The sequence below is a fragment of the Buceros rhinoceros genome, unplaced genomic scaffold, assembly GCF_000710305.1.
Source record: "Buceros rhinoceros silvestris isolate BGI_N320 unplaced genomic scaffold, ASM71030v1 scaffold14315, whole genome shotgun sequence".
Taxonomy (NCBI): Eukaryota; Metazoa; Chordata; class Aves; order Bucerotiformes; family Bucerotidae; genus Buceros; species Buceros rhinoceros.
The window spans coordinates 40,566-53,492 of NW_010411266.1; the positions used below are offsets into that span (position 1 = coordinate 40,566).

Sequence of the window (12,927 nt, forward strand, 5' to 3'; positions counted from 1 at the left end):
GGGGGGGTGGGGGGTGGGTGGTGTGGTGGTGGAGGTGGTGGTGTGTGTGTAAATTGTTTTAAGATTTGTGGTTTATTTCTTATTCTCTTACTCTGATTTGATTGCTAATAAAGTCAAGTCTGCTTTGCCTATAAATCTAATTCAGGAGTGATCTCCCTGCCCTTATCTTGGCCCACGAGCCTTAGGTCATACTTTTTCTCCTCCTGTCCAGTTGAGGTGGGGGACCTGGCATCTAGCTAAAGTCAACCTATCACAACAGCATGAGTCCACTATCCACTATCCACAGGTTTTTCACTATGAAAAACCTCTTTAATCTCAACAGTAACTTGTGTAAGTGGCAAATATTGAACAAGTGAACCTCATACCTACAGACTGCAAAAGCTTTCAGATATTCACAACCTTCACATTCTTTGAATTTTAGTATGGATAATTAGTAGAAAATAATTAGTGATCACTGTGAATGACATTCATCTGTCTGCTGTTTTACAGACTGCATTGGTGAAAACATCACAGCATGTACAGAAAAAAAAAGTTACTACGTAATACTCTTTATAGTTCCATAAAATGATGATGTTTACTTACAACTGGGCCAGGTGGGCCTTGTGGGCCTTCCCCTCCTTTCAGACCAGCTGGACCCTGAAAAATGAAAAAAAAAAAAAAAAAGAGAAAAAAAAGCTTCTCTCTGACACTGGAAAGTGCAAGAGTTAATTTTGCAAAACATTTAATAGGAAGAATGTAAAATTCCAAAGACAAGAACCTGAATAAATTCCTTTTCGCTTATATAGCCGATAATATTTGACAGCGTTGGATGCTTCATGTCTGTTCTCCTATTGTATTCATTTTTAAGCACAGTAGAAGATTCCATGAAATAAAACAATTAATACATTGTTTGTTGCATTCAGAAATATCACGTCAGCTGTTCTAGTGCTTATATCATACCTGAGCACCTGGAAGGCCTCTCTCTCCAGGGAAACCACGAAGACCTGCTGGTCCGTCTTTCCCTGGAATCCCTTGAGGGCCTGGGTCACCCTTGGAAACACATTACATTTTGATTTAAAAAAAATGTTTAAAATATTTATACTATCCAGTAAATAAATAATGAAAATGAAATACCAGGCAAAAAAAAAAAAAGATTACGCCCCCACCTATTCATCCACTAATTCTTTTAAGATTTTCTGTACAAGAGTGTATCAATGTAATTAACTTTATAGAAAGCTTTGACAAAATATAGTATTAGTTATAGAATACAAATAGCAATAAACACAGCAAGTTGTAAAAAATATGTTTAAAAATATATTCATAAGAAATTTACAATGTCCCTTTAAAATGAGAGATTGAATAGAATTATATAGTAACCAGATAAGTGATATTTTTCTTGGGCCCCCATGGTGGCCAAAAAGCAAGCAAAGACTCAAATTTAGTCAATGAAATTCTGCCTTGTCGCCAGTACTACACATCCTACTTAAAATGCCAAGGTGCAGTTTTCCACCTCGTTGTGAACATGTTATCGCTCCATTTCCATAGTGAATGTGTGGTACACGTAAACTGTTTTTTTCATTTTGTATTACAGAAATACTTATTATTGGCTCAAGAGGATTCTCATTATTTCAGTGGAAGTAGACAGAGCTCTAAAATTGGAATTATCCAGCAATTATCCATTATCACCAAATCCTTTTGGGTGAAATGTGCCAATCGTGATTTTATGTTGTATGTTCTGATTTTTTCCTGCATGTTCTGCATGAAGATTTGAAATGTGAGACTCATAAAATTTATCTGTCCCTTGCGATTTGCTCCCCAAAGCCACATCATACCTTAGCACCTTCTTTTCCTGCAGCACCTGGGAGACCTTGTTCACCTGGAGGACCAGGAGGACCTGGATGACCTCTTTCACCAATTGGGCCAGTCTCACCTGTAGGACCCTAAGCACAAAAGTAAAACGTCAGTCACCTCATGGTATTTAATGTCTTAGGCAGGGGGGAGGTGGAGGGGGTGGGAGGAGGAGCATATTCTTAGTATCCAGCTGTTATGAGTATCTCTTACAAAACAATATTACCATTGGTTAGCTACACCCCTCACCTTTCCTCCAGGCAAAGATGACTTACAAAATATCTTTGTCCTATAAAATAAATCTTGCATTGCATTCTGCCTGCAGACACGTCTGAACAGCTTCCAAAGAGTGAAATCCTGACCTTGCTTCTTCAGCAATGAAGCTTTCAAACACAGTGTGCATCCATGTATGGGAAGAGGTTACAAAAAGGACACAGAAGGGAAATTCTGGTACTATGCTTGTCTTGAAACATTGTCTGTGCTCTGATTTTTATGAATAATATGAATTGGTAGGTAGAAGAGATGGAAGGTATCTTCAGCCTCAATACCAGAAAATTTTCTCTCAGAGAATTACCTAAAAACGCTCATGCAACCCAAGGTTTTGATGCAAGTAAGAGTAGATCAAATCAGATTTTGATAGTGAATGTCTCCATAATCTACAAGTGAATGAAATTTGGCCTCTGACAAGAACGTCATATGTTGTATCGTTCTCTCTAAACTATTTCACGGCAGAGAACTCTGCCTTCTTGACTTCTGTAAACCACCAACTTCATAATGACATGAAGAAAACATGTAAAAAGGAAGTGAAAAGGTAGCCCCAATATTTACATGTTTTGTGGAATCACTGATGATTACTAAGCTCACCTAAGTATACAATTGTTTTGCATAATGCGTTACAAAAGTTAAAATAACCATCAATATGGTCCTTTCCAAAAGCAATTGCCTTAGCACTAATATAACCATTAAACATTGCTCTTATGAAGTGAGCTACGAAATTAAATTATATACCTGAGGGCCAACAACACCACCAGGACCAGGAGGGCCAGTTTTTCCTTGAAAACCCTGTGAAATAATTACAGAATACTGTGTTACCCAGGACAAGATATAGAAGAGCAAAATTCATATCTGTACTGAAGAAGAGAAAGAAAAATGCCATGTCACACATTTCTTCCCTTCAGGAAATAAAAATGAGAAATTCTTTTTTCCTGTGTACACTTAGAAGAGAAATACTGGTTACGCTTTCTTATTTTCATCAGTTCCAGTCTCTCTGATGCAGTACAGCAGCAAAAATTCCTTCATTAATTCTGATAGATGATACAACTAGTATATGTCTATTTTATCCTTTCACAGGCATGAAACTCCGAATTCTTGTGTTACACCAGACAATCTAACAATCTCTGAAGCTGATGCTTCCTGTCAATCTGAGATTGATATAACTGAAATTGACAGTCACTTCTAAGGAGGAACTGGCTTAATATTGGTTTTCAGTATCTAGTTTATTCCTATATTTATATTCCAAATTATTTATCATGATATTACTGTTTCTATGACTAGAATTTCAGCAAACAATGGCAGTTCTTCAAAGATACATGGCTTACTGAGGGAAAAAGCTGTAGCCTTTTTCCACTGGTACTTCAGTTGCTATCAACATATGCTTATTATTCCATAAGCAAGCTGCAGAGTGCAACTGGGAATCTGGCTCTCTAAATTGTTAAGCTTGAGTAGGTCTCTTAGCCTAATTCCCTAATTGCTGCAATGCCCACATGCACCACTGAACTTTAATGAGATGTACACCTAAATAAGAAACAGAATTCTCAAGAACCTGATTTACCAGTGAGCGCAATGAAAGTTTTCTGATTTATTCATTTTTGAAAAATCTGAAATGGAAACGTTCATTGAAACAAAAGTCAACAAGTCTACTTTCTTCTAAGAAAAACATATACATGAGAGGCCATGGAGGAAAAATATTTTAAAAATAATTCTGGCCCAAGTATACATATACACAGGGCAGAAAACAATGCTAAAGAAAAGCTGCATTTGCTCCTAAGTTACTGAGGTTTTGTATCAGTCTAACCCTATTAAACTCAAAGAAGATACAAAATTAGAGAACCATAGCATTGACTGAACCCGGAGGGACCTGGTCCAAACATCACACAGTAGCAAAGTCCATAGTTTCCCTGTATTTTGCATCTTTCACTTCTAGTCATGAGCGAAATCAAGAAATCATAGGATCATAGAATGGTTGAGGTTGGAAGGAACCTCTGGAAGTCACTTGGTCCAACTGCCCTGTTCACACAGAGCCACTGAGAGCTAGCTGCCCAGGAATATGTCCATATGGCTTTTCAACAACTCCAAGGATGAAGACTCCACAACCTCTCTGGGCAGCTTGTTCCAGTGTTTGGTCACCCTCAGACTGAAAAAATGTTTCCTGATGTTCAGATGGAATCTCCTGTGTTTGAGTTTATGCCATTTGCCTCTTGTCCTGTCACTGGGCACCACTAAAAAGAGCTTGGCTCCATCTTCTCTACACCCTCCCTTCAGGAATTTATATACTTTGATAAAATTTGACCTGGGTCGTGTCTTCTCTAGGCTAAACAGTCCCAGCTCTATCAGTCTTTACTCATAGGAGAGATGCTCCAGTTCTTTTATCATCGCTCCGATAGCTCTCTCTCTCTCGTGCTGGGGAGCCCAGAACTGGACACAATACTTCTGGCCTCACCAGGCTTGAACAGAGGGAAAGACCACCCTACTGTAACCCAGGGTGCTATTAGCATTCTTTGCTGTAATGGCACATTACCGGCTCATGTTCAAACAAACAGGAATAAAAGGAAAACAAATATGCTTTTTTCTCATCAGAGTAAAGAGCAATTTTGAGCTTCCTGGATTCTAAACAATGATTCAAAGTAATTCTTATGGTAGACAAGACTACTCCTTGCACCATTGCAAAGAAAAAGAACAATGTCAATAATGTTTCTCTCACTCCCACAAAAAAGCCACTATGATTGCAAAGCATTACCATGCTACACTACTAGCAAAAGAAAATACAGTTTTTCAGAATGATGTGTTATTCCAAACTCTGTGCTCTCCCTTCCAGCAGTGGAAGTTATATAGCAGGCACTAAAAGTTTTCCAGTGAAGCTGAAACCCAAATACATATTCTACGTGCTGAGAAAATTTCTCACTAAATTCATTCATGGTTTTCTTTAGCTCTGAATAAATCAACAATTTAGTTTATTTCCGCGAGATAGGAGTAAGGTTTTGACAGTACAGAAGTGAAGAGTTCTTTCAAACAATTCCAGTAAAACTGTAGCAGGTTAATTTTTTCATTTTGCTGCCAGAATTTCCCCGTGGTGATTCTTAGGGGGATTACGTAGGATATAGTTTCAAAATTTAAGGTTTTTTTTTCACAGGTTGAATAATTCCCGATCCTGCTTTCCAAGGTGTTGGCTTTTGAGTTGCCTCACTGCTTACCATTAATAAGACTTTTCATTATGTTATTATTTACGTTACATGGCATTCAGTGACAAAAGAACCATATAGTAATTGCCTGACAATTCTGTATAAAAATTGGTATCTAAGTATTGATTTCTTTTACTTCTATGGACTAGTTAAGCTCATTGTGATGTTACACACCAGGCACAGCAAAGAATAAAATCGCTCTTGTAGCATGGAAACAAAATAAAGCTTTCTTTTGCCTAACCTACAGTTATAGAACCTCTTGGTCCCGGACTTTTTCCCCTTTTCTCTGTTGTCTGTGTTTCTCGATTTGATCACACAATCAAACCTTTGGAGGTTTACAACACTAACACAGTAGAGTACATTTACTTACAGTCTCACCCCTCTGTCCTGGGTGCCCAGGCAAGCCATCTTTTCCAGGTGGCCCCTGAAATTGTAAAATACATAAATCAAAACATTTCTTAGCTATCCTTAGTCCTGAAAAATAGTGTGCTGTTAGCTGTAAGAATCTCTAGCCTCTTTGTTTTTTCTAGACTAATCTTCAGTACAGCTTAATTGCTCCTATATCAGCTCACTATGATTTTAATAATAGATTTTCCTGATGTAGTTAGCAGTTGCTTGGAGTGTGACTGCTAGGTTGTCGATTACATGCATGTTCAAAATGGATTTCTTAAATTCAGAGATCTTGGACGTTCCTAGGGTTCCCTTCCATTTTTATTTTTTTTTTATATAATGAGTCAGTTAACACAAAACTGAACATTACAGGAGTTTCTGATGAAATTTCACGTTTTAGCATTGGAAATAAAAATAATAAATGCATGGTGAAAAAAATCACAGGACTAGTTCAGTTTGCAGCTCAAATGTGCTACTCCTTCTATACATTTCTGCTACTAATTAATGTCTCCTTCCTCTTAATTTTTTCCTCAATGGATCAATTGTTAAAAGAAATTATAGACTAGCAAAGTAATATTTTGCCTAGACTCATTCTGTCACCTGTACATTGGCATCAACATACTGGAAGATTTGAGTGTAGTATATTATGCAGAATGTCATATGAGCTGCACCAGTGAACATTTTGGACATGTGAGTTCTTGTCTTAGCCTTAAAGCCTGGTAAGCATATTTGTAATCTCTACATAAACCCACCTTTAAATAAATCTTCGAATATTCGCTTCAAAAACTTTGTATGAAAAAATAACATTCCTTTTGCTGCACATACTTAATTAAAAAGATACTTACTGGAGGTCCCTTTGGTCCAGGAAATCCAACAGGTCCCTGAGGCCCTTGTGGTCCCTAGTATAAAGGCAACCAAACAAGTGAGGTTTTCCTCTGCCATGACAATGGGTAGAAAATTTTGCTTCAGTTATAAAATATATGAAATTACAAAATATATGAAGTCATATAATATAAGAACTCTGTAGATAATGTCTGATTGTAAGTACAAAGCCTCAGTTCCACTGTCATAAACACTGGTAGCAAAATTCACACGCATAGACATTGGAGGCGATTTCCTGAAAGCAATACTGCCTGGGGTGAAACGCAGTAAGAAAAAAGAAAAAACCTACTTATAGGAAGTACGTTTGCATCTGACCTCTGAAACTGTGGGAATCAACTGCCAGTAAGAAACACTTTTTTCTATGTTGCATACAATGTGGGAATTAATAGTCTGACGGTCTTTTTAGCTTTCAGCCCAACATTCACCTTTGGGAGTTCTTACACCCTGACAATATTTCAAGCCAGTACAACAGCACAAACTTCCAAACAGCATAAGCTTTCCAGAATTACCATGGGCTGCATACAGCATTCTTGCTATTATAAAAAACAGTTGAGATAGCTGAAAAGCCCCATGGTACACGAACATTTTATTTATATAGTTTTGCATAGACATGTATGGAGAAAGATGTATATGGGGATATATATATCTTCCTCACATATGGAGAGAGAACATTTTGATGCAGAATGGCTTTACCAATTTAGCTAATGATGATCATATGAGTTAGTCCATTGTGTATGCATATGTACAAGTGTATACATATAGAGGTGTACATATATGATACATCCACATACATCCATAAACAAAGATATTTACACAAATACTTGCTTAAATGACTGTTTCTAAAGTTATTACCAAATAAAACAATGCCAGCTTTCAAATTTTTTTTGCTGATATGCTGAAAGGAACTATGTCAGCTTATCAAAAGAAGTTTTTCTGTTTAGCTTTTAGTGTGCTAAGTCAAAGAATAGCAACCTGAAAAACCTTATTTATTCTACATGCTCCCACAAAAGAGCCATGTACCCTAGTCACAGAGTGCAAGACTTTATCCTATTCTACTTGATATATGATGTGTGGTTTTGCTAAGCCATCAGCTGTCAAAATATGTTAGAAATATTGCTTTGATGCAAAAGACTTGAAGCAAGAGTTCACATCGCCCAGAGTGTGCTACCTTTTTGCTCCTCTGATAAAGCACCAACTGTTTCAGAGTTCCATAAGCCTCATTCATTAGAGCCCAGGCTCACTTCCAGAGCACGGCTGCCTCCTGTGGTATGCAAAGCAGTGTGCAAATGTAGCTGTGGGAGAGGATCCCTTGCGCCCAACCTGGAAGAATTTGCCCTTACGTGAATCTTATTCCAGCGCGGACCTTGATTATACTGTAATACTGCATCTGAGTCAACTAAAAAGTGCTAGGCAAAGGAAGAAATCTTTGTCATCTTACTGCACCGTCATTTTAATTTTCTCTTCCAAAAGAGATGTAAGGTTGTTTCTTAAACCTCCATTAACACATATGTTGCATATGAGGGTTTGGGATTTTCTTTTTCCTCATTCTACTGTCTCTGTAAATGATCTTTCCTCATTTGCTTCTGCTTATAACATAAAGCATAAAGTTTCAAAAAAAAAAAGAAAAGGAGGAGTTATATAGAGGAAAACTAAAATTGACTCAGCTACTGTACAAAATGTAAAAAAGAAATTGGTCCAACCCAGGAACTGTGTATAAGAGCACAACTCAAAGTTTTACTGTTAGTTGCACCTTTTCTCTCACAAATTCCCACTGTACTTTGATCCTCACATCTTGAGGCTTTTTCAGAAAAGAAGATTTGCATTTTTTTTAATCCACAATATGGCTTGCAGATTTCAGGCCACTGCACTGATGGATTGTGTGAGAAGAAGCACTAGAATACTACAGCTTGTTATCAAAATTACATTTTCTTTCTTGTCATTAACGTTCCTTTTAACAGTAGGTACACAGGGCAGATTACTTCATGTTTACATGTCTGGCACCTGAAATCGTCACAGCAGAGTAGAAATGACAGTTTTCTTTTTTGGCTGGCATTCACCCCTACTGGGAAGCAAATAGATACATCACACTTATATTACATGAATGATGTGAGATATGGTGCTCTGTGATTCTTCATCTCTTCGCTCTAATCTCTCCAGGGGTGCCTTCATCTTGGATCGATCTGCTTGTAGTTTTCAGTCTCCCCACCCAGCTTCTCCTCCTCAAAACTTCTAGAAGCTGCCAGCAAACTCCTCCTTCCCGAGGCTCTGCTCTTTACCTTCTGGTAGTCTGCCTCTGATGTTCCTCCTCAGTGAAAAAACCACCTGCAGTTCCTTTCTTGGACTGTGCCTGGTTCTCTACAGCCAGTATCCTAGGGAACTAATTCTATTCCCCACTTGAATGCCAGCTTCCTGCCCCTGTGTCTCCCTCTGACTTGTCACATCATTTCTGTTTCACCCAAACTTTTCCTGCTGTCCATGTTCCATTTGGCACATTGTCTTTTGCTTGATATAGAGGCATTTTCAACTTTTTAACTGCAGTGTCCCTTGGAGTGTTACCTTCCATACGTACTGGCAACAGTCTAGTCCTCCAGTCCTCAACTTTCCTTCTGTTCTGTCCTACTTCTCCTCACTGCAAGAACCACTTTCCTGCTCCACTAACCAGTCTCTTGGAGAGTTAAGCCATACTATGCTTCAGGAGTGAAAGAGCTAAAATGATGAGTATGAAAGGGTTTTAGTAAACTAGAACTTCTGTTTCCAGTGTACTTGGTATTAATTTTTTCAGCTTTCAGTCAAAAAGCAAGCATAAAAATGTGACGTTAATAGCAGGCATGTGCATTCTCTTACATCTGTATAGCAGAGAGATGTTTATTAATACTCTACTTGCAACTGCTAAGGAGAAACTAAACAAAATTAATTTAAATTGCTTTCTGCAGATGCACAAACTGAAAATTTGAGATTTCTAGAACTCACTTGAGCCATGCTGTTGTTATCATGAGTTTTATGGATACCCTTATCTCTCAGTAATCAGCTCAATCAAACTATGTAGTCTGATCCTATGGCCTTTTCTTTTTTCAGTTTGCTTGGTCATTCTAGCAAGTACGGTTTGCTTTTGTTCTGCCAGTATTGTTAAACCACGCATGTATTTATTCTGCAGTGAACTAGTGTAACAAAGTGGTATTATGGAGCAGGGGAAAATGCACAAGGAGACTTAGGGTTGGGTACTGGGAAAGGATGTATAGATTCTTTACATCAATCAGGTTAGCAGTTTAATGATACACGACTATGAAAGAAAAGTTTCTTAAGCTTTGCAAAAATACTTGGGCAGAGAGCATGTCCACTGCAACTATCTGAATTGGTTTTGAAGCGCTGCTATTACAATTCTGATTTATTAATATTGTTTTCCTATAACCAGCTGTGTAATGTGTTGACTGTATATTAGATTTGTGTATTGATTGGTAAGATAATAGCAAGCAGAAAAAAATTTATTTTAGCAAGCACAATCTGATTTCTCAATCATGCAGAAAGTAGGTTGAAGGGGATTCTTAGCTGACCAGAACAACAAAAAAAATCATCTGCTTCAACAAAGAAGCTTCTGGAGGAGGCTTGAGTGATTTGCAAATCCAATAAGCAAGCAGCAAGCTGTAGTAAATGGGGCATTCTTAAAAGCATAAGCTGGTAAGTACAACTGTAATTTCCATGGATATATACAGAGTGAATATGTGTTCTCTGTGTCCTGTATGTACAAAACTGAGTTACAGATGAAAGAAGCTTTCAGCAATCTTCAGCTACCCTATTCATAACTGTGAAAAGCATCATTGGAATTGAGGTTTTGTTAGTTCTGGTTACTCTGGTTGAAGAAGGGCAAAGACATGACAGGGAGAATTAAAAATAAATAAACTCTCCACCCTCAAATCACACTCATGTGTAGTGGGGAAAAAACAACATGAACATAAATCGGTTTCACATACCCTTTCACCTGGTGGGCCAGGCGGACCGTCATTGCCTGCAGTACCCTAGAAAAGGGAGACAGTATGTTCAAAGATTACACCTCTATTTTATTTAAAAGAAACAGTCTGTAGCCCATCTATACAGTGTGCTTGACAATTACCTTTGGACCTGGTTTGCCAGTGGGACCTCTGGGACCTCTTGAGCCTCTTGGACCCTGTCAATTTAATACAGATGCATTGGATGGTAATTATTGGGTACTACAATCAAATCAAATTAATTCTGCACAGTATAGTGGAGGCGATTAATATAGGAAAGCCTCTAAATTGCAAAGAAAAAGGTACATACTGTTGGTCCTCGCTGTCCTCTAGGGCCTGGTTTGCCATGTAATCCCTGTAGAGAAAAGTTCACAGAAATAATCTTAGAAGAGACTGTATTTGTGAGACAAAAGATTTCTGCACTGGAGGCAGAGTGCCTCTCCCTTAGGTTTAAATGTTATTTTATCTTTAAATGTCTACTTTGCATTTCAATTTACAGAATCATGGTCCTTGATAAAATTGATTATCTTTCTGAGTTCACTGGAACTTGTAGCAAAATGCGCTAAATTTGCCTCAAGGTCAGATTCTGTCATAGGCATCAGAATACTTCAAAGTACATTAAAATAGTAGTGAGGATGGCACACAACAAGCAGAGTCCCTCTGCAGTAGTCTAAAGGACTTGGTATCATTCCCAATGAAATAATAGCCTTGAAGACAAAGTTCCCAGGTTCCTAGGGACAGCTCCACAGGCTAAGAGAGAAAAGAAAGGGCAAGCCTCTTTTTCTGTTTTATAAACAGAAATAGAGACAGTAATAACCACCAGGAATATGCACACTTGCACAGAGATACAGAACTTGCCAGAATACTAGCTCTTTGTTTCTTGCTTCAATATGTCTCCTAATCACACTCAACAGATTTCATTCCTTGGGCTTTGCGTTAGTATTGCTGTGCATTCTAAAGCAAAGAAGTTTAAAATTCAAGAGAGTATTCAGGTAGAAAAAGGAACCAGTAGTTTCTAATCTCTGCGGTAGAAATTAGACACAACAGCAATAGAAAACTAGCAGAGATGTTTTAGCATAAAGCTTGCTTTTATTGGTAACAAATTAAATGCACACGCCTGTTTCCTTTAGGGTTTTCTTTTGTTTTGTTGGGGGGGGGTTGTATTGATTTTATTTTACTTATCAAAATAAAAGTTATGTGATGCTCTTAAAATGCTGCCCTGCTTGTGAACATCTCAGGGACAATGATTATCTTTCCCATTACCAGCATGCATGGCAGCATAGAAAATAATCATAGCTCTTCAGGCAAGATTAACTACAAACCCCGCAGTTACTGTCTCATTGATGATCAGCATCATACTTACTATGCATGTAGTTAGATGGAATTAATTATGTGGTTAGCACCCTAGCTGAATTGAAAGCTTTACGAAGGCCTGATAAGAGATCAATATAATTAGAGTTTCATAATTTTAAGTCTCCTCTTTGATTATATCATTTTGGCTGGGTTTTGAGGTTTTTTTAATCTTTATCTTTATTTGCAGTCATATCACATTTTTCCCAACAAGGATGAAATGAACATTGTTTTATTGCTTGTATTTCTCCATAACAACATATCTTTATCTTAGAAATAATATGAGAACTACTTAAACTATACATAAGCAAAAGAAATACAGTTAGATTTCATATACTTCATCTTAAAATCATGAATTTCTGCTTGTTTTCATGCTGCAAATTAAAATGGATTCTTAATAATGAGATACAGTACTTCAGTTTGACTTTAATTTGCTATCATCTATGAATTCTGACTCATGCCTTTTGTTTCATCATCTTTGTAACATGTTCTCCTATGTTCAATTGATCTTTAGAGACACAGCACAGTGACCTTCTTTCTAACCTATATTTCATTTTTATAGTTTGAAGAATATGCATATCAGATTTTCCCTCACCTGCTTCAAGCACACAAAGCAGCAAAAGCTGGCCTTTAACCTCTATTTTTTAATATATGTAATAGTACATGTTCTTCATCTTGTCTAGCATATTTTGCATTTTTGAAGCACAGGCTATAAAACAGCATGTAGCAAATCAGAACGCTTATGAAATACAAGTAAAATTTCCTGAAGGGTAAATTTCACGGTAGCAGTATAATTCATGTGATACAGGAGAATAGTCCTTGCCAACTTACTCAGCTATACTGTCAAAAAAGATGCTTCGGCAAAGGTGATTTCTTTTGTCTTTTTCAAATATATAATTATGGTAGCATACACAGTGAGAAAGTGTCTGAGTTCCCATATATTTAGATTATTACATTAAAGAATGAGTACTAGTGTCTCAGCATGTCCTCTTTTATGTAACTGGAGGACATATTAAGTGTGAAAAGCCTGTTTTATA

The 12,927-nt window shown here is 37.4% G+C and overlaps 1 protein-coding gene across 1 annotated transcript in view; it reads right to left on the minus strand.

Moving 5' to 3' along the window:
* LOC104493301 (collagen alpha-1(XI) chain) overlaps positions 1 to 10,895 on the minus strand; it is a gene marked incomplete at both ends in the record, with an annotated part of 49,954 nt that extends 39,059 nt beyond the window's left edge. Inside the window, 7 exons of the mRNA XM_010135955.1 lie at positions 583 to 636; positions 940 to 1,029; positions 1,812 to 1,919; positions 2,836 to 2,889; positions 10,526 to 10,570; positions 10,666 to 10,719; positions 10,851 to 10,895. Of these exons, the coding sequence (XP_010134257.1) occupies positions 583 to 636; positions 940 to 1,029; positions 1,812 to 1,919; positions 2,836 to 2,889; positions 10,526 to 10,570; positions 10,666 to 10,719; positions 10,851 to 10,895 (450 nt within the window). The remainder of the gene's footprint in view (positions 1 to 582; positions 637 to 939; positions 1,030 to 1,811; positions 1,920 to 2,835; positions 2,890 to 10,525; positions 10,571 to 10,665; positions 10,720 to 10,850) is intronic.
* Positions 10,896 to 12,927: the final 2,032 nt, after the last annotated feature.